The 22,997-nt window shown below is 37.4% G+C and overlaps 1 protein-coding gene across 1 annotated transcript; it reads left to right on the plus strand.

Moving 5' to 3' along the window:
* The first annotated feature begins 1,919 nt into the window (after positions 1–1,919).
* Positions 1,920–22,204, plus strand: LOC100891032 (cell adhesion molecule-related/down-regulated by oncogenes). The gene is made up of 17 exons (XM_030978100.1): positions 1,920–2,214; positions 8,584–8,868; positions 9,295–9,441; positions 10,280–10,429; positions 10,968–11,243; positions 11,960–12,118; positions 12,678–12,788; positions 13,676–13,846; positions 14,611–14,718; positions 15,605–15,736; positions 15,956–16,178; positions 16,881–17,055; positions 17,727–17,961; positions 18,792–19,037; positions 19,892–20,085; positions 20,412–20,772; positions 21,273–22,204. Exons 1-17 carry the CDS (start codon positions 2,133–2,135, stop codon positions 21,533–21,535), a joined length of 3,318 nt encoding a protein of 1,105 aa, XP_030833960.1. The 5' UTR covers positions 1,920–2,132; the 3' UTR covers positions 21,536–22,204.
* The last annotated feature ends 793 nt before the right edge of the window (positions 22,205–22,997 follow it).

Genomic DNA, 22,997 nt, shown 5'->3' on the forward strand with positions numbered 1-22,997 from the left:
TCAGTGTGGTGCAGGAAGCAAAGTGAATGGGGATAGTCTTTGCTCATGTGTAGAACCTGTTTATAATAATGATAAATGTATGTTACATTCATGGGAACATAAGAATCATCAGATAGAAGGAGTACCATGCACTTGTCTTGTTTTCCTTCTTTTTTGTCTCCATACTGTCTCCAGGTGACATGTTGTATGACTTTGTAGAATCTTGAATCGTAGTTTAATTGTGTACATTATGGTAGCACCTATCCAAATGTATGAAATCTTTCCATCAATATTTGTTTGTGGAGATGAAGTGCTTTCTGGTTTTGGTCTATAGTTCTGTGTCTTCTGTAACTATTCTGTGAGATGGTTCATACCCAGGTGGAAGAGAGGAAAACATGAGGAAGAAAAAGAAGGGACTTGGAAGCAAGTCTAGGAAAGCGACTATGAGGATTAACAATGGTATGATGATGTTGATGATGATGATGATGGTGATGAAGATGAAGATGATGGTGTTGAAGATGATGATAATGGTGATTATCATGATGATGACGATGGTGCTTATGATGGTGATGGCAATGATAATGGAGATATTGATAGATAAGATGTAATGGTGATGTTTTTGATTATGATTTATAATGATGATGGTGATAATAGTGATGGGGATGATGATGTTAATGATGATGATGATGGTGATGATGATTTTTATTGAGGTGACGAAACATTGAAGAAAGGGAAAATTGTGTTTCCCATTAAAACATATAAGTACAACATAGGTGATTTCATTTTGTGATAGATGCAGTTACATACATTTTTAAATCCTAAGCATAATAACTTATCAAAAAGGATGGAAGGAGAATAAACCATGGAGATATAGAAGTCATAGAAGGGCCGGTCATTCCCCTCGGTTCTCTAAATATTGATTTCTACGTATAAGATATGAGATAACTGAATCCCTTATCAGTCACTATCTATTCTACTCCAAACAGATAATCAATGGGGCCGGCTTAGACAAACAAACTAATTTTGAAATTAAACTACAGCCACAACGAAGAAAATTTCCTTTGAACCCCAAAGAGAAACTGTGCCAGTCTTGTGGAAATATCATCTCTGAATGCCACATGAATATTCTGACCTGCGGCCAGTGGGAAACAATTGATTTGTTATCCAAGGACTACTCGTGTACTTGAAGCATAACTTGAATTGCAATTGGATGTATATTCTTTGACTCTGTGATTTATTAAAGGGATCGTTTAACAATGTTAAATCTGAGATACACGGCCCTACGTGTTAACAGTGTCTGTGATATGGTGTAATATTGAAGCTCTAAAAAAATTGCGCTTCAAAATGATTAAGAAGTGCCTCAAAAAAGTAAAAATCTTTGAGTGACCGGTTTTACCATACTCGTTTTCCCCAATAGACTGTAGTGTTATGAAAACCGTCAGGCGAACGGTTTTCAAAATTTGTAATTCCAATCATAAATATCAAGATAATCAGACAGGCGATCGGCTTGTAAAAGTCATGGGGTTCCTGACTGATCTAAAGGTTTATAATTATCATTGCATCATGAGCTAAATCCAGAATTTTTTGTCAGAATCTGAGACAAAGTTACCGGATCCCTTTAACAGGTTGACTACTGAAGTCTCTAATTCCCATAGGCTTAATACATGGACAACTTGGTTCTAGTGTGCAATGGGTTAAGATGTCATCAGTTTAGAGCCAGGAGGACATTAACTCATTATAAGATTTTTTAGGATCATCTACTTATAAGTTTCTGTAACTTTTTTGATGATCCAACCACTTCGTAATTTCCTTTAGTGAATTTTCCATTTTACTGGCTTATCTATGTTTGCAAGAAATATGTTTTTGTATTCTTTGCCTTTATATGTTTTTATGAAATTGGTTAATAAATTTAATTCAATTCAAGGATGATATGAGTTAAAGTGTGTTGGGCTCCAAGAAGAGGATGTGTAAATTGAGTTGTTCTGTTATCTCATCAATGCCTAACACATCAATATAGGGAATGAAAATATATTATTGATCACCTTATTCTAAATATTGCATCTCTTTTTCTCTTTCTCTCCCTTTGCCTTCAGGTCCGTCTTGTATGATGACGACTGTCGTGTAGCCTGTTCTTCATCCACCTATCCAGTGCAATGGATGTGCACCTGCAGCTGGCAACGATTGTCTGGCTGCTAGCCACGTTTCTCACACTCTGGTGTGAACAGGCCCTTGCAGGTAAATCATATTTCCCCCCCCTCCCCCCCCCTCCCCCATTCCTCTCGCCCCTTCCCCGATTCTTCTCCCCCTTCCCATTGCAGACAAGGAAAACTCTTTACAACACTTTGAATGTAAAGTCTTTACAACGCTTTGAATATAAACTCTTCACAACGTTTTGAATGTAAACTCTTCACAGCGTTTTGAATGTAAACTCTTTATCACGTTTCAAATGTAAAATCTTTACAAGCTTTTAGATGTAAACTCTCTACAACGTGTTGAATGTAAACTCTTTTCAACGTTTTGAATGTAAACTCTCTACAACGTTATGAATGTAAACTCTTTAAAACGTTGTGAATGTAAAGTCTTTACAATGTTTTTAATGTAAACTCTTTACAACGTTTTGAATGTAAACTCTTTACAACGTTTTGAATGTAAACTCTCCGCAACGTTTTGAATGTGAACTCTTAACAACCTTTTGAATGTAAACTCTTTACAATGTTTTGAATGTAAACTCTCTTCAATGTTATGAATGTAAACTCTTTAAAACGTTGTGAATGTAAAGTCTTTACAATGTTTTTAATGTAAACTCTCTACAACGTTTTGAATGTAAACTCTCTGCAACGTTTTGAATGTAAACTCTTTAAAACGTTGTGAATGTAAAGTCTTTGCAACGTTTTGAATGTAAACTCTCTACAACGTTTTGAATGTAAACTCTCTGCAACGTTTTGAATGTAAACTCTTTACAACCATTTGAATGTAAACTCTTTACAATGTTTTGAATGTAAATTCTTTATTTTGAATGTTAACTTCATATCAGCCAAACACTATTAGTGAATGATTGAATGAACCCTAGATTCCTCTCACTTTCTGCAATCCCCCCTATGATAGCGTCCGTAACAAAATGCATTTCTTTGGTGCAATGAGATATTCCTAATTTCTGCTGTGGAAGGTTGGCAGATAATTAAGGTACCTTCGCAAAATTTCTAAAAGAAGGGGTTGGGACTTGGGAGCTTAGCCAAATGTAGTTGCACAAAAGATGGGTCAGGAATGCAAACTGGATAATTTTTGAAATTCATAATGTTATCACACAGAGGTAGAACCACATCGTTGGGATATGAAGCTGTACAAAGCATATACCATCTTAATGAGGCTTATTGTTAGCTAAACTTACATTCAGATATGTCAAAAAAAGAACTTTGAAATAACAAACATCACCAACTATCATATATTTTGAATTCCGGACGCATCAATCTTTTCGTTCAAATACATTTAGCTAATAAAGCTCCTAACCCCTCCTTTTTTTAAAAGAAATTGAGAGGGCAAGGTTGGTGCCTTACGGCATGCCATAGGACCCTGTGGGGCTGGCACGAAATGCCATTGTTGACTTCCCTCTTTCCTTGTCTGTGACATTCCATTGTCATTTTAGTTAGTCTGTGACGTGACAAGATATTGGCAATGTCGTCCATACATTGTAGAAAATGTTGATACGAAAGTCTTCTGGAAAGAAGTCGTTTGGATATAATTTTCTTACAAAAGTATGAATGAAATGTGCTCATCAACTTTGGAAGTAGTTGGTGTCTAAGCATTATACCTGAAATGCAACATATATTTATGAACAGGTATGGCTAGCTTGGCTCTCACCAAATATCCCAAAGTTGTAACAACCCTAAAGCACAAATATAGGACGGTTTTGTAGTAGGGAAATACAGCACATCTTTGACGTATGGACTACAAAAAACTTCTTTGTTTATAAACTTCTTTGTCTATAAACAAACCTATAATCATTTCTGTTGTTTTCTCTCAGTCTGCGGCAAGTTGTACCAAAAACCTGTCCTCCGAGAATAACTGATCATGTGCGCTTGGCTGTTCAAAGTGTATGATGCACAAAAGGAATAATCAATCACATTCTAATTTTTGGCACTCTCAGAATTAAACTCTCTTTCGCTCCAAGCCCGGAGCGAGATGGAGACGAGACGGCCCATTTATCTAGCTCCAGCCTGTCCCGCCCGATGGCTGTGATGATCTGCACACCTGTCGCGACACTTCCAACAATTCATAGGGACAGCTTGCTTGCATAGGAGATGCCCTGGCTCTCTTTGTTAGGGAAACTCTAGTTCAGAAACATGTTTGATAGAGAAATTGCTATTTGTAGGTCTGTGCTATCATTTACAGATGTGCAAGGGAAGGCAACTTTAAACAAAACTTTTTCTAACAGTGTTGCTTGCTGACAAGATGGTTAGTCCATGGACCCTACTACGAAGGTCCATGGTTAGTCTAATTGGTCAGGAAAGTCTAGTTTACAAATGAGTTTGATAGGAAAGCTGCCTTTTGTGGCTCTGTGTATAGTTACACTTAATCTGTGGAGGGAGGAGGGGTAGCCCATTTTGACCAAAGATTACAATTACAATTACAATAATGTCATTTCTATAGCGCTCTTACAAACTGACTGTTCTTTCACAGCGCTTTACATAAAATTATCAAAGAATCTATTGTTAATCATGGTCAGAGAGGAGAGTTTTGAGATATTTTTGGAAGTTATCCAGTGAAGGTGATAAACAAATTAAACGTGGAAGCTTATTCCAGAGTCGAGCAGCACATGTCTGGAGGTTGACTAAGGTTGACTTCTAGAACATTGAGGATAGAAACTGCTTGGAAGCTTTGGGGAATGGTTGATTTTGTAAGGATGGATGTCTACTTTGAGGTTTTAGAATCAAGACACTGAAGAGAAAGAGACTCCTCATGATAAACTGCACACAAAAATCTCTATATGGGATGGCACATAGATTGTGGCATTAAATTTGAAAAGCAGTCCTTTTTCAAGAGGCATTTCATCTATGATATTCTTCCAAAGTGACAAACAAAAGAATGATGAGGTCGGTTTTATTTTGTCTTTACCAGGGGGGCGTTTCACAAAACTTGTCATCAGTGACAGTTTTGTTATAAGCTACTGAAATCCTTGCTTCTGATTGGTTATCAGCAGATTCTTCACTGAATTTTGTCATTTGTCATTGAAAAAAGGCTTTGTGAAACAGGCACCAGAACTCATCCTTCGTAAAAAATTTGGTAAAAGTGCTAACAAAGTATGTGGGCTGTATGTGTGTTATCTGGGGGAGGGTTCTGAACTCCATTGAGTCATCAGTGGGCCTAGCTAGCATCAATTGCCTGGGCCCCCACTGTGAGAAAAATGCTCAGCCATTTTGGTTTTTGCTGGAGATTATAAGAAAGCTTCCCCATGCAGTAACCTTGTTTGTAACAGTGTCCTCTATTCATTAAATCCATTCTGTTAAAATTGAAGAACAGTAACATGGTCGGGAGACAAGCATTTGTTATAGGAGTTGGTGGGTCTTACCATTGGTACAACTCCATACTTGTAGTTAATTGACTAGTGTGTAATGTAGAACTCCAGACCTCTTGAAGCTGCATGGACCTACATAAAGTATATGACTGTAAATCCAATAAAACATAAAGAAATTGTGATAGTCCTAGACCACTTTTTCCTTGATTTTTCACTGAAATATTTTTTAAAAATTGTTTGTATTTTGGCAGAATAAAAAGACTTCCAAATTTTGACTTCTGCATGTATGTTCTCTCAGTTTTATACAATGGTAATTCTTTAATAAAGTGCTTGATTTGAATCGAGAGAAGTCTTGAGAAAACAAGATAACTCTCAGAGATTATGGTTGCCACACGGTGTTAAGAAAACAAACACAAAACACAACCCAAATCATCATAGAAACTTCAAACTGAACAAAGCACAATAATCTCGAGGAACTGCATAAACCTGCTACCCCATACATAATATAGTAATGCGCAGGCACGCAGGAGAAAGAGGAAAGAACCTGCTGCAGAGCAAGGCACCGCAATAAGAGCCATAGCTGTGGAGCAGGGGGTGCGGTTGGCGACCCCCTGCCTCCGGTATCTCATTACTGGGAGAGGGGAGAGAGGGCGAGAGAGTGGGCCAAATTTGCAACAGTATCCACGACCATGACTCTGACAGTGAGCCAGGCATGGTGCGAACTCCCCCGAAAATTGGGCGACTTCACACCCCTGGAATTTCTCACGATCTTGGGGATAATGGGTAACAGGTTTTGTGCCGCTGTGTTAGGCAAGGCAGCACCATCCTATGGTAGCTCTTTATAGTATTCAAAAACCAGTGCATTTCTTTCTTTTTGGTGGCATTTCTATGAATTATTAAATCATTCAAGATTCTAGTTAAAGCTAACCCTTTGCTTGCTGTGGGCACCAAATACAACCCAAGAATATAAGTGTGTTGAACAATGTAAAGCGGCTATTTGTTTCTTCCTGGCGGAGAAACAGACATCTTCATTGTGTAGTTTATTCTCATGGAAGATATATTTGGCAGGTTCAACTTTAAAGCAAAGCACTGTATGCCAAATGTAATACTTGAAATGACAATTATTTAAAAAGTTTGTTTCCCACAGGGGGTTATATTGCTGTAAGCGAATACCATTCTTTAATGTGGTGGCAGGAGTGGGATATGGAATGATTGCAGGAATGAAATATATCAAGCAGTTAATGATTACCTGTGGAAAGTCCATAAAAGGAGGTCTACAAATATATATTTCTTCCAGGAATCACCAGTTTTCTCTAGATAAATTGAAAATGAAAAGATCTGTGAATGAAAATTTCAACCGATAACTTGAAAGAGTATGGAATCTCATGTCAATAATATGTATGCTAGGAAAAGGATGAAGTTACTGGTGCACAACATTAAGATTTACAATTTGTGAATCCTAAAGCAAATATACAGATTTCATTATGGTACTAATTTACATACATGTTTATTTACGTTTGTAAATGAGAAATTTAGGATGATAATTATAAATCTAGAGAGTATTCCTTCAAAATACTAAGTAAAATTTTAAGGTAGCTTTATGACAAAGTAGGACAATTTAATGTAAGTTCAGTGAATGTGTTGCCAAACTTGTAACACATCCCATCACGATTGTGTGTTTAGTGTTAAAGAGCCGCCCTGTTGGATACCTATTAAAGCTTCATTGGGGCACGGAACGACCCCGCAAGTCTGGTTTGCGCCCTCCCGGCAGGCCCCGGCCGCTTCGACTGCACCAGCCGTGTCGTTTCTCCATTATGGAGCGCCGATTTTGATTTAATCAACGGAAAAACCAATAGTGTCGGAAAACGGTCGGGATGAAAGGGAGAGGAAATTTCTGCAAGCTTTTGACTGTTGGTGTCATGCAGGGTCGAGATAGGGGAGATGTAAATAATAGAACACACAAACTGTGTACTTTGGGAGTGATTATGGTGGTGATGATGATGATGAAGAAAGTGAGACTTTGGCTTTGAACTAGGCACAGTATGTAATGTATGGAGTTGCAGTATTAGGCTGTGGAACTTAAATCTTTGCATACAGCCTGCATGCACAAAGTATAAAAAAGAAAAGGATTTTCGTTTGGCATTTATTATTTCAGGGAGAAGGTTATCAGCTCATAAAGCTCATGATTTGAATATTTGTTTCGAAGCATGTTATGGGTATTTTTTATCACTTTATGCAATATATATTGGTAATAATCATGCATTTGTGTATCAGTATTGTTTATTTTGCTTCTCGTACAATATTGTGGTGAATCTTCAAAAGAACAGTATCTTTATTAGGTAGCTTATCAAAAAGGCCTGATAGTGATATTCGCTCATTAGAAGTTCTTTCATGACAAATCTGAATGTAAGTTTAGGTAACATTAAGCCTGATCGAGATACTAAATGTATTTACCTGCTCCATATCTTATCTGTGTGGGTCTAACTCTTTGTGATCAAATTATAATTCTAAAATTATGCATTTTACCTTCTGGACGTGTCCTTTTGTGCCACTACATTTTTCAAAGCTACGTTCATATTCCTTCTATCCATTTCTCCTGACTCTCATCTTATGATTCCTTTATCAAGTAGTCAATACCTTGTGATGCTGGAAAATGAAGCACTGAAAATATACGAGCATATCCATCTTAATAGTGTTTCTTTATGTGCAATTGTCATGTCCATGTGTGATATTTAGGATAACAATCTAAGACATCGATACCATGGCCAAGTAAGATTCTTATACTGCATTGTCCCAAAATGATAATCCATCTACCTGTTATGGTGTCATACATTTTATCATAATAATAATAATAATAATACATAACATTTATATAGCGCTTGTGACATAACATTTTCAAAGCTCTCTACACAAATCAAGATTACTTTAAGAAAAATCAATATTACTAACATAACTGAACAAATTAACATTTATAAAATTACCAAGAAGATCAAACATTACTAACATTTCTAAAGAAATAAACAAAATGTGTAAATTCCTGGAAAACAACAATTTAACAAAAGACATTCTTGTTATTATGTCTCCCTTTTTAGATGTTCCTCCGCAACTGAGGAGAGAGCCTACCTCAAAACCCGTCCGCCCTTTCAGCCGCGTCAAACTACGATGCAGCGCGCACCCCAAGGAAGCCACCATCACGTGGATGTTGGATGGTGTCACTATTATGGACTTTCCAAACATTGCCATCAATGGCGGCACGTTATTGATTAGAAACTTTGAAAGCGATGAAGGGAGTTTTTCCCACGTCGGGGACTACCAGTGTGTCGCGACTACGGGAGTAGGGAGTGTCGTCAGCAGGGTAGCGAGATTAGATGCAGCATGTAAGTAGATTTTTCATAGTTATTTATTTAATGTATTCACCTTCTCCCTAAGTCTTTGATGAATACTTGATGCTGTCTTTTAAATGTATATGTTCACAAAGTTATTTCATGGTATTGTTTCATTCAATACACTGTCCGTCTCCTTTCCTGGTGCTGTTGTCCACAGGAAGAAGGTACCCTGTAGTTTTATGGACTTTCATCTTTCTTGATCCGTGTATATTTAACAATTATTCATCTTTCAAGTAAAAAGGTATTTCTGGTGTTCTTTGAGTAATGGTAGACCATTGGAGACCCCTTTCTATCCAAGTGTCATGATGTTGGAAATACAGTAACAACTAAATTATTCATACTCTTACCAATTGTTTAACTGATGACATTGAAAACTTCCAGACATCTTATAATTTATTTGTTTCCTTCACTTTTCAGATATAAAGAAATTTACAGAGAAACCTCCTTCGGAAGTATTATCATGGCATGGAGAAGTTGGAGTTATACCTTGTACATTACCAGAAAGCAAACCACCCGCCAGGATGGAATACGGCTTCAAGAACAAATGGATAACTGAAAGCACAGGTGAGTCTTTGGACCGATACTGTTTGTCAACCAGTGGGAGATTTTAGGGACGATAACTGTTTGTTGATAAGTAATATCAGGGCCCAATCTTATAAAAAGTTGTGATTAATCTCAACTTATTTGCTATTTATATCAATCGCAACTATGTCCATAAGAGACAGGAGACTGCAAACTTGCGATTAATTGGAGGACTTGCTATTGATTTGGATCAATCACAATTCTTTATAAGACAGGGCCCTAGAATTTGTTCAAATACAGTGGTAGAAGGCCTGAAATTTGAAAAATTATGCAAGAGTATACATTGTAGTTATTTAGAGACACCTATCAATTTCTCACTGTACATTATAGAACACTAGGGCCTACAATTACATGGACATGTTATGTCTTTTTACGTACCAAAATGTGAAATTTGTGTTATTTGTCAACTGCTTTTGGCTATGATGATGATGAGCAGATGTGAAGACCATCAATCACAGATAAATCCTTTCTGATAATACATCTAGCATAGTTTTTAGTTTGACAAATCAACAAAGTGTCTTTTGACTTTTCATCCCAGAGTTGAGGTAGAATTTGATTTTCCTCAAATTTTGAATCTTGATTTTTGTTGAATATACCTAATAATACTATGATTTTTGTTATCATTATAAATATTTTCAATATCACTTGAAATTATTGATCATCAAGGAAAAAGATATATTAACAAATTAAATTACCCAATACAGTGAAACCTGTATATAAGGACGGCTCAAGGAAAACATGAGAAGTGGTCTCTATAGACAGGTGGTCTTTCTATACAGATGGTCACTGACTTTGACTGTATTACCTTTCCATTTTGCAGAACATTACAGGATAATGCCATCAGGAAACCTTCACATCCTCAACGTATCATCAAGTGATGCTGGATTCTACACCTGTTCAGCGGTCAACCCTACCACCAACAAGAGATTATCACCCAGGAACGGAACGTTATTAGAAGTTCGGCAAGGAGGTATGAAATATTTCTCTCTCTTTACCAAAACATATGAAGATGTGTGATGTATTCATTTGTAAATTAATAAGGGTTATCTAAATGGGAAAATTATATTGTGTATGAAGTCTATTCAATTCAATCCATAGTAACAATAATAATATAGAGCATTTGTAATGCGCCAAGTCCACATGACTCATGTGTTAAAGGCGCAATGGAGAAGAAAAACTACAAGTACATGAAAATACACAAAAATGGAAGAACAATGTTGAGGTAAATCAACTGGAAAGTCGCTTTGAACAAATGAGTTTTGAGGGCATTTTAAAAGCAATCTACACTTGAAATATGATGAATGATGTGGCAATTATAAAGATCCAGCATGTGCAAATGACTGAATATGTCTTAATATTTTTAATGGTTGATTTTTTAAAAGTAAGATTAAGAAATGTAAAGCATATGCGTATGTCACAATTGAAAAAAAAGATGCTATATGGTTAAAAGTGAGCAGTAGCATAGTACCGAAACTAACTCAATATGTTGTTTCTCTTCCACCCCATAGAACCAGAAGAGGCACCAAGGATAGCATACTCCAGCGGTCTGGTCGTCTCCCGTGGTAACCCGGCCGTGTTGGAGTGCGTCATCACCGGCGGTCACCCTGCATCCAGTAGGGTCAGGTGGGAGAAGGTGACCGGTGACCTCTCGTCGGAGGTCAGCGAGCGAGACGGTAGCCTGGTCATCCTTTCTGCTGCGGTTGAGGACGACGGTTTGTACGTCTGCATCGCGGAGTTCAACAGCGTTGAGGTGGACAGGCAACTGGTTACACTAGAAGTCACCAGTAAGTTGAAAGATTATTCTTCCCTTGTTTCAAACAGGGATGCCAGTTTTCAGGCAAAAGCCTGAATTCAGGCTCTGTTGATTTATTTTCAGGCCATAGTTTCAGCTTTTTTGTGTACAAGATAGCTCATTCTTGGTGATTGTCAGGCCCTCTGATCAATTCTAACTGGCATCTCTGTTCAAAACATTCAATGCTATCTTCTTTTTTTACATGAATGCTACGTCCAGGGAAACTTCAAAGGTCTATGGGTATTAAGAGGGGACATCGCATTGGTAACTTGCATGCATCAACAATTACAATACCTATAGAATCGACCTTTATGTAGAAATATATGGGATCCAACTAATTGCAAAGTTCTGGCAATATTATTTAAATACAAAGATGCCCTTGTTTGTTTTACAATTTTCATCAAATGGAGTGGGTCAAATAATACATTATAATCAAAACGGTGCTTATAAAGCAATTACCACTGAAGTCTGTAAGTGCTATAACAAACAAATAAAATGATAAACAATTACATATTTAACAAAACAATTACAAATAAACCTACAAATTACAATACATATAAAATATACATCAATGTGAACAGAGTAGGTTAATCATCAATGGCAACTTTCCTAATACTAGTATCCACGTTGCCAAATTCAGGTGAAAATAACTTTGCGGAATACTAACTAATGTGTCTATACACTTTTTCTGTTCTTGTTCTTTTTCAGAAGCGCCTTCTATCCGCACTGGTCCGACCGATGCTGTGGCTAGCATTGGAAATCCATCTCAGTTCAGCTGCTCCATCAGCCGTGCCTTGCCCGAGGATATCCAATGGTTACATAATGCTAAGAACATCAGGGTGGATGGCAACAAGTATTCACTCAATGGTAAGTATTATTTCTCTCTGGGATTGTTTTTTCTTTCTTGCCCCACAATGTTTCTCAAAAGTCAAGTGTACTTGTGATTTCTATGCATAGTATTAAAATAATAAATAATGATAATTCAAGCTTTTATAGCGTATTTCAGGACTGCAGGCCCTTTACATGTTATTACCCTACCTTCTTCTCCTTTTATTCTTTGGCTCCTTTGTAGTATATGACCATGCATTGTCTTTTTCTTGTTTTTATCTCCCTTGGAACTTTCCTTGCCTATTCTTATCTGTTTCCTCTTTCTTTGCTGAAGAAGAATCAATCTTTTACCACTTTGTATTGATGTAGATCTGGAATATTTAATTGGTAATTACTCGTGTGGTGGTGGTCCCCAGCTGAGCAGTGCCCAAATTATTTTTAATTTAGATTTAAAATGAAATTTTGATGGTATTTCTTCAAAATGCACAGCTATTGTTCATGCTTACATTCATGACTTTCTGCTGTACAGTGCACAAACTATAATTCATTTTCATCTTATGATGTTTTGATAATAACTTGTTTTCTTATCTTGTCTTAGGTCGTACACTGACTATCAATGCTGTAGGGCTGGAAGACCTTGGCATGTACCAATGTCTGGTAAACACAGAGGAAGGAAGCACGCAAGCTGCTGCTCAACTCAAGGTGTCAGGTAAGAAAGATTAGGATTTACCTCCTCCTCACACTTTCTGAGTGATGATTGGTACAGTCAAACCTGCTTTAGTGACCACCTGCCTACAAAGACCACATTTTTGTTTCCCTTGAAAATTGTTTCTCATTGATACATGTAATAAAGGAACCTGTCTACAAAGACCACATTTTTGTTTCCCTTGAAAATTGTTTCTCATTGATACATGTAATAAAGGAACCTGCCTACAAAGACCACACTTTTTGTTTCCCTTGTAAATTGTCTCTCATTGATACATGTAATAAAGGAACCTGTACATAAAGAGAACCTGTCTATAAAGACCACTTGTCATGTCTCCCTTGGGTGGTCTTTATAGACAGGTTTCACTGTATTAGCATACATGTCAAGAAAGCTGGAAGCATATTGATATCATTGTTGTGAAATTTGTTTCAAATTTGAATATTCTGGTAATAAATTATGCTTTCCACTTTTTCACAATCTCTGATTGATGATATGTAATAATTAAATTAATACATTCATGTCAGTATAAGCTGGAGGCATAATAATGCCATCATTGTTTTAACTGTGTTGTCAGTTTCAGTACTAAGATCAGTGAGGTGAATTGTCACACCTGTCAATCTTGGACATTAATTTGAAAGATCATATAATGATTATAATAATATGATCGAGTTTTCAAGGTATCCATTGAAGTGAAGAAGTAATTTAAATGCCTTAAAGCCCAGAATAAATTAGGTATGTGGCGAAGCATTAAAACTACTTCTCCATCCATATACTATTCAATGCTACGCTGCTCTTTATATCTAGCCAGTTTTTAAAAATATAAAAAGACTAACTTGCCACTTACTGCTTAAGATTCACTTCTTTTTATTGTTCCTCCTTCATTTAAACAGCTGGATTCCCCTCTGTTGTGGAGCCGCCCATGAACACCTCCGCCATCGAGGGGGAGATGGTGTACCTCTCCTGCCGGGTGAGGGGCGAACCATTACCCCTCGTAACTTGGGAGGATCCTAGGCATAGCTATGTGTTTAACACCGATAAAACCTTCATTTCAGAAGATTCAGGTAGGCATTGGGTAGTGGAAAATTCTGCTTGCATGTACATTGTAGTTTAATCCAGTCCAAACCAGTTCAACTCTGTCTTTACCAGTTTAAACCACTTGATGTCAATGATACTTTAATCCAGTCCAAACCAGTTGACGGTTCTACTCTGTCTTTACCAGTTTAAACCACTTGATGTCAATGATACATTGTAGTTTGATCCAGTCCAAACCAGTTCTACTCTGTCTTTACCAGTTTAAACCACTTGATGTCAATGATATAAAGAATTCAAGAAAATAAGGCTTAACTGTTTTCAACAATGATAAAACCAACAAGTTGATTCAATTTGTTCAAGCAAGGGGAAATATACAGAGTTTGGTTCGAAATGATGTCACAGCCAATTGATTTTCCCCATCCATAGTGTACAAAAAGCAATTACACTCTGGGAAAAATATGAATTAGGTGTTTTAACAAGGAGTATCAATTAAAAGTCAATTAGAAAAAACTTCTACACGCGTTGTACTGTATTCCCTAAATATGACATATGTCTGAAAGTAACTGATTAATGCAAACCGATCCGATATATTTATATTTTCTAAGTGATGTAATAATGCAAAAAACGGATTCATGTAGGCTTTTCATTCAACTAGTTCAGTCTTGCATTTGCTTCTTTCAAGGGAACATTGCGCAGACAAGTCTGAGCCAGTTCATGTACAGTTGTCTAATATTCTATCATGAAGAAATATTTTAACCCTTGCCCCATCTCTTGTTCTGTCTGTTGTCATTAGGAGGACTAACAGTGTTCAAGGTAGACCTGAATGATGTAGGCTGGTATACCTGCACCGTCTCAAACAAACATGGCGTGGTCAAATCATCGGCATACCTCTCTGTACTAGGTGAGTACTAGAATGAATACTGCTATAATAGCATTATAATGCTCCCCAGGGAGTGGAGAATGGGCATACATTGTGTGCGGGTAAGCCTGAAATCTGATACCATGGCAATGATATGTACTGCGCCTAGAAACAAAGTATTTGGCGCATTATAAATGTGAGCCGTTATTATTATTATTATACCATCAAGGACATCAATTTTAGAATGATGAAGCTATGACCGTTTGTGTTTCAGATGGGCAAATAGCGCTAATATGCTGATAATGCTGATTATGATGATGATGATGATGTAAGTGATGAAAATAGTGGTGATGATAAAGATGATGATGATCTTCTTCTTTTTTTTCCCACCTCACTTTTTGTCTAAAATGTGATACATTACAGAAAATTCATGCACCCATACAAATAGGAACTCAGGAAATTTGTGGATGGAAATATTGTTAAATTTTATTTTCTAAGCCTAGTTGTGTTTGAAAACAGTACTTTTATCTTATCTATTTGTTGCCAGTTTGGAAACGGTACAGTTAAACTTCTGTTAGTGTTGCTATTTATGACAATGTTGGGTATGGCAGATCTGAATCTAATACTTAGTTTTTGTAGCAAAACTACAGAGCTTACCTGTCAACCAACACTCATCTCCCCTCCATCACATACCAATGGACATAAGTTTAACAAAAAAGTTTGTTGATCCCGCCACATTTACATTTAATGTTTTTCAAGTCGTGTTCATTTCAACATTTTTCCTTTTACCTTCTTAATTTGATGTTTGTTTACTTGTTATACTTTATTTTTGTGTATAACTGTGTTTCTGTGTTTTTTTATGTAAATGTGTAAATTCAATTCAATTCAATTGCTCATCACTATTTCTGTATCCTTTCTTTTTTTACAGAGAGGGTAACGACCACCTCCACGACCCCTACCCAGGGGGTGATTGGTCCCCCTTTCTCTGGAGCTATCAGTGATTCCGGTATCACGACCATTGTGGATAGTACTGGAGAAGCCAGCATTAAACCAGGACCACGTAAGTTGGCAGATATAATAAATTGAAGTTTTATGATGGATTGAAAATAAGAGAATGCTAGAAAGTTTGACAAGTTGTATTGAAATGTTGAATGTTTCTTCCAATAACCTGCTCCACAGTGAGCTAAAATCAGGATTATATTTTTTTTCTTTTCTTCACTGTTTTCTTTCCATTTTCTTGCCCTTTTTCACTACTATGGCTTTCCATATTTTGTTGTAGCTCTTGAACCGCCAAGCAAACCTCAGGTCGTTAAGATCGCCAAGACATCGGTTGAGGTGAGCTGGACGTACAACAATGCCGGTAACAGTGCACCAATCACAGGCTTCACGGTACAGTACATTGACCTGAGGAGTATGGAAGGATGGAGAACCGCTTCCAACACCATCGGTCCTCAGCGCCGATCCTACCAAGTCACCAATCTAGAACCAAGCAAGATCTACAGGTACAATAATCCTCATTCATTTTGATCTGTCTCTCTGTTTTCCTCCTCTCTGTTTTCCTCCTTTCTGTATCCTCTCTCTCATTTTTTTTTCTCTTGCTCATCTTATGTGTTTATTGTCTCAGTCTCAATTCTTGCTCCTAATGTCTCACTTCTTTGTTTTTATTCTTGTTACTTGTTCAAAATGTATTTTCTTCTTTCCATTTTCCCCTTCTCTTTTCTCTCTCTCTTTCTCTCTGTTGTCCTTTTTCTGTTGATTCTGTCTGTTTCTTTATTTCTTTCTCTTTCTCTCTTTCATGTTTTTACTGTTACAAGTATTTGTACAATATTTCTCAGCTCTATTTAAACTTGAATACTCTTCCTCGATTATTCATTTCTAGGTCCATTTGAAAATAAAATTGAAAAAAAAAACGATTTGAAGTTTAGATATCTTTAACAAATACAGTCTACCTGCTTTAGCGACCACCTTAACAGAAAGACCACCTGTTTTCAAAGACCACACTTTTCCTTTTCCTTGAAAATGGTTTCTCATTGAAACATATACTAAAGGAACCTGCACATAAAGACCACCTGCCTATAAAGATCCACTTTTCTTGTCTCCTTAGGGGGGTCTTTATAGACAGGTTTCACTGTATTATTGAGTTATTAAGCAATTGAATAGAATTGGAACTATGACAATATTCATCTCCCTCATTGTTTCTATAGGTTCAGGGTAATTGCTTCAAATCGTTATGGAGAGAGTCCTCACAGCGAGATGTCCAATCGCAAACTTCTTGAGAGTGCCGTCCCTGTCGTCGCCCCGAAGAGGGCGCCAACGGTATCACCACGGATCATGGAATGCGTACCGGAGTCATCCACCACTATTAGAGTGGTGTGGGAGGTTAGTGGATCAAGTCTCGTTTGCAGTCATAGACCAGGGGGGTGTTTCACAAAACTTGTCATCAGTGACAAATGACAGTTCTTGTTATAAGGTAGTGAAATCCTTGCTTCTGATTGGTTATCAGCAGATTTGTCATTGGTTTTAGTCATTTGTCATTGCAAAAAGGCTTTGTGAAACGCCCCCCAAGGGTTGCCAATCAAATGTAACAGATTTTCAACAGAACCTTTTCACTAAATATGAGAGCAAATGTGTTTGAGATGTTGCGTTTCATGATGTTTCAGTAGATTATGCCAACATTCACGTAATACAGGAAATACATTTGTGAAAATCTCTTGAGGGAATTAGATACCAGCAAAGAAGATTGCGAGAGAGAGAGAGAGAGAGAGAGAGAGAGAGAGGGGCGAATGTATTAAGAGAGAAAGATATGGAAAGAGGGAAGACAGGATGAGAGAGTAAGAGACAGACAAAGAAAGAGGCTTGTGTATGTGTATGTTTGTTTGAGAGTGAGAGAGAGAGAGAGATGAAAAAAAAGTGACAGAGGGGAAAAGAAGGACAAAGAATGAAACTACGGGAGTTGTAATCTAGCATATTGAGAAAAATTCGTGTTTTGTAAACTTCTTTCAATTTAACAAGTTATCAAACATTTCCGAATGTTATTTCCTCCCTTCCAGTACCCCTCGACTCCTGGAATAACCAACGAGGAGACGGAAGGCTTTTATGTCTACATCCGTAACTTTGACAGCGACGACGACCGCGACTACGTGAGGACGCCCATCATCGGTGACTACGTCAGGAGCTATCTCATAGAGAAGCTTGAACCGGAAGAAAGCTATGATATCAAGGTTGAGAGTTTCAATAGCGCGGGGGAGAGTAAGGGGAGCAATGTCATCATCAGAAGTACCCTAGGTATGTTAGATTCTCTTTCTGCCCTCAGAACATTTTTTTTTTTTTTCTTGTCTTATCCTCAAGCAAGGTTTTTATTTCCATAATTTCAATACATATGTACATTAATTACTCAATGATTGAGTGAAACATACATAGGCTAAAATCAAAGTATATTCAACAATTCTTCCAGCTTAGTTTTATTATCTTTGCTATTAACACATTCATACCTTGAAAATAGTCTATTAGGAATAGACTTGAATTTAAAAAAACAAAGTATGTGTTTATTAATGTTGTTATTTACCTAGAAATAGAGAATCTTAATTAGAGAGTTATGATATATAAAGAGGTATAATTTATTTTTGTTTCAAATGCATTCAAACTATGCAATATCAAATGAGAATCAATCCTTTTAACATAGCAATGTCTAAACAATGTATAGGCCCAAACAGGCATGATAGATATCAATAATACAAGTACATATGTTTGACAACGGAATCTTTATTTATTAATCCCTGAAGTATCACCATGTTAAAGCAATCACATATTTTTGTGAGACAACTTTTCATCTTATAATATCATGATCCACAGTAAATGAAGAAGAATTGTCAATGATCTGGGCAGCTTTAATCATTGTAATGCTACACCTTTACGTAGGACGTATTGTGTACACTGTATGCAATCATCTTCCTTTTTTATATATTTGTGTATGTCCTACATTCTTGTACAACTAGTATATGCCAAAATTTCTATTTGTTATCCTAGAAAAATTCTATTTATTCAAAATTTATTCAAAATTCTATTTTATTTTAATTTATTCAAAATTCTATTTGTAATCCCTTTTTTCTATGCAGCCCGTGAGACGGAGCCCCCTCCCATCATCATACGCCCCTCCGTGCCCGGCCACCCGATGGACCTCAACCCCCACATCCCCTACATCGTCGACGACCCCACCCTGGCCCCTCCCCACCCCCCTCGGGGACAGAGTGAGGACATTCTCTACATCACCCTGGGGGTGGTGCTGGGGGCGATGTTACTCGTTCTCATCATGTTTGCTGTCATGTGCGTCTGGAGAGCGAAGCAAGTCAACAGGGACTCAAGTGAGTAGTGACCCGTTAAAGCCCCATTGCACTACCAGTGAAAAAAATACACCGAAATAGCCCCTGGAATGCCCAAAAGAGCCCTGTAAATTTGCATAGAGTTCAATGCAAAACAAATTTTAGAATGTTATTTTCATGCAGGAAAGCTTGAAAAGTTGCCCCCGAAAAAGAAATATTCATTTTTTACCTGTGCACTACTTGTAGCTACTTGCTCCCTCTTTATAGCAAACAATGCCTAAGCGGTACCTGCTGGTCCCCCATGATCCTCTTTTTCTTATGTTAATTGAGAGCTGATTTTATGAGATAACCACCTTGCAGGGAGGTCTAATCCCCCCTGGCAAAACTTGTCCAGACAGGATTTAAATAAGGAATACTGTTTCATGCATAGGACCTTTTTGCTTTTGCTAATTCTGGGTTTCCACTCCAAGTTCACTACCTTCACTCATAGTCATTTCAGTTTGTAGAATTTCTAAATTTTATGCTGAGATTTAAAAAGCATAATTTCTATTAAAACAGAAAATGTCCTTTTGGCTAAAAGCAGATAATGTGTTCAGGAAGCAGGAAAATTTAATGTAGAATTGCTAATATCTGTACTCATATTATTGTTCAATATTGAAGCTCTGTTTAATTTAGTTTTGCCAACGACAAATATTTTAACATTGGTATACACTACTGGCGAGAAAAAAAAAATTTGATGGTAATTATGGCATTCAGGTCAATGTATTCTCCTTAAATTGCTTCATTTAGTTAACCATTTCATATTACATGAAATTTCAGTAGCGCACTGCCTGGAATATACCAAGCACCATCGTAAGTTGGTTTATAACTTTTGTATTATTTTGGTGTTATTACAGATGGACCTGTTCACTGGAACAACCAGCCAATGTACGATGGTAGCTTTGCCTATCTGGAGGGTGCCAAGTATCCTTATGTGAACGGCAAGCTAAACAGTAACCACAGTGGGCCCAATGGAATGGCTGGCAGACACAACCCATACAGTGAAACCAATGGTGGATCCAAGCCCAGGCCTCTCTATACACTCCCTCAGGTATATATCGTAGGACCTTTCATATTTATTAAGTTTGGACAGTAGCTTAAGGCCTCCGTATATGCTCCTACAGATATGCATCATAGGACCTTTCATATTTATTAAGTTTGCCAGTAACAAGTATACTGCTAAATTAAGTGATTTTTAAGGTCTATCGAGACAAAGATTAACAAAGTGAGGAGAGTGTTCAGCTGTGATTTAAAAAAAATCAAATCAAATTTGATAGATATATATGTTATCCTCCTACTAGACAATGAGGGGGTTAACCATGATTCAGACAAATATGATTACCAAGGACCTGTCTTTTCATTCCCCGTTTTATGTAGGATACTTTGGGAGGTACCCCTTACATTCCTTGCGGTACCAGTAGCCTACACCATGACTCGGCGCCTGAGACGTCTACAGTACCATACGAAGACCACCAACTGTACACCACCGCCCCATCCACCAACCATCACAGTTACAACAGCCTAACCAATGGTAGCATTAGGAGCCACCATACGACGTCCAATCACGAGTTAGGCCATGCCCCACCAGCGGGAGTACCACCGGGGGCGCCACCACGGCCGGTGTGCCAGATACGGGTCAATCCACGGTTACAAAGGGAGGAGGCAGGAGTCGGAAACGGGAGGATAACAGTGCACGATCGGCCCAATAGGACCGAGGGCAGTAGAGAAGGCATAAATGGTAAGACATCAATTCTTCTTATTAAAGTAATTGAAACTGAAATCTGAATTTGAATTAAATTGAAAATTGGACTTGGTATTGGACCAGAATTGGTATCAGAATTGGAATTGGAATGGGAATTGGAATGGGAATTGGAGATGGAATATGTATTGGAATAGTCATTGAAATTGGAAATGAAAATTGGTGTCGGTATTGGAATTGGAAATGGAATGAGTATTGAAATTGGTAATGGAAAGATTATTAGAATTGGTATTGGAATTGGGATTGGAAATAAAACAAGTATTGGAATGGTTATTGGAACTGGTATTGGAATTGGAAAATTGAATTTGTATTGGAAATGGAAATGGAATTGGAATTGGATATGGAATGAGAATTGAAATTGGTATACAAATTTGTTCAAGATTGAGATGAAGGGATGTGCTATCAGTGACATTGTTTATTGATGTCGTTGATAGAGTCGATTAGGAAGGTCATTATTTCTCTTCTTTGTTTGTTTCTAGGTAAAGATACGGGGTCATTGACCCTCAGCTTACCCACAATGCCTCCTGATCTGTACGTCCACACACCGCCCTCGTTGTCCCCCACCCACTCGAGAGTCTGCTGTGAGGCTCACGTCCCTTCCAGGTCAAGATCGGCCTCCAGCCAATCAGAGGCTTCGTCTCAGCAAAGCTCCAACCAATCAGAGTCCACCTCCCATCATAGCTGCAACCAATCACAGCTGTCGTCACATCACAGTAGCAGCTCGAAAATTACCGATGTCTGATGCCCCGCCCTTTTTTTACCACCCTTCCCACCCATCCCTATTTTGTATGTTTACAAGTAACAATCAAACTGCCCCAAGTTTATGTATAGGATGTGTAGATGTCAATGCCAACCAGTTTAGCTTCAACCTTAGGTCAGTGAATTCTTTTCTTCTTCTTTCCCATTTTTGTATGGACTAGACTCAAGAGTACTTTATCCTGGGGTGCGTTTCACAAAGCCTTTTTTCAATGACAAAACTCAGTGACAATTCTGCTGATAACCAATCAGAAGCAAGGATTTCAGTAGCTTATAACAACAAATGTCATTTGTCGATGATGACAAGTTTTGTGAAACACCCCTCAGTTCTCCACTACAACGTCCTTTTGCCAGGCAATTGTTCAAAGAATCTTGTTATAGCAATTCCCTTCTCTATGTGAATCTCTTTTGCTGCATTAGGTGTTCCCATTTATATCTACACATCTTCCTACTGTGTGCCTTTGTATGCGTTTTTGTGTTTTGTACTGAAAAGTAATAATATTTTTCTGGGTATATATTTTTTAAATGAGAATTAAACCTGTACAGTACATAAAGTTGAAAGCTATTCATTAGATCGTTCTCATGCAAGAAAGAGAGATTATAATTTGTATTATGCTATAATGCAAAGTGCTGTATAAATGGTAATGTGTCGTTTTGTATATAAAATTATATTGAATGTTCGTAACACTTCTTTATGCCTGTACAATATCTACTCGGAGTCAGAAAGGCATTAACCCACTGCTACTGGCCCCAGTATTAAGCCAAGGGCAATGAGGTAATTCAGTTGTCAACTGGTTAATTAATGTCTTTCTGACTCTCAGCATAGATGTTGAATGTACTAGACTTTGTTGAATGAGTTTTAATGTACAAGAAGTGTTCATGTAAGCTTGGCAATCAGAAAAGGGTTTCAATGTGGATTAAAATATCCAAGAAGCGCGACAAATGAGAGGAGAAAATGCAGTTTCATTGATTATGAAAATGATTTTAATTTTTTATTTGAATACTGTAATGTTTTTATTGGCATTTTTACATGTTTGCATATTAAGCATGTATAGGTAAAACCATATATGTGGCTTTTTATGCACTTCATGAGTATTTCAGTGTAGATTTGAACACTTTAAAACTCAGATTACAGGCACGAAATAGAGAGCAAGAAAGTATGCAATTGATCAAGGACAAAGCGATCAGCTAATGCATGGCATTGCACATGTGGAAAAATGGTACATGCAGATGAACTGTTCAGGCCCGTTCAGATATGACACAACGCGGCATTTAAAAGAATGATGATGTAAAGTGTATTAGGCTTCACATTTCTATTTCTTATAACACAGAGCCCAGTGATAAACTTAGACTGGTGTTACCGCGCCATATCTGAACAAGCCTTTAAGCACAGTAAAAGTTTTAATGAGCCGATTCATTTTCCTGCTTTTGTAACTTCGCTTTTTATT

The sequence above is a fragment of the Strongylocentrotus purpuratus genome, unplaced genomic scaffold, assembly GCF_000002235.5.
Source record: "Strongylocentrotus purpuratus isolate Spur 01 unplaced genomic scaffold, Spur_5.0 spur5_scaffold_1, whole genome shotgun sequence".
Classification (NCBI taxonomy): Eukaryota; Metazoa; Echinodermata; class Echinoidea; order Camarodonta; family Strongylocentrotidae; genus Strongylocentrotus; species Strongylocentrotus purpuratus.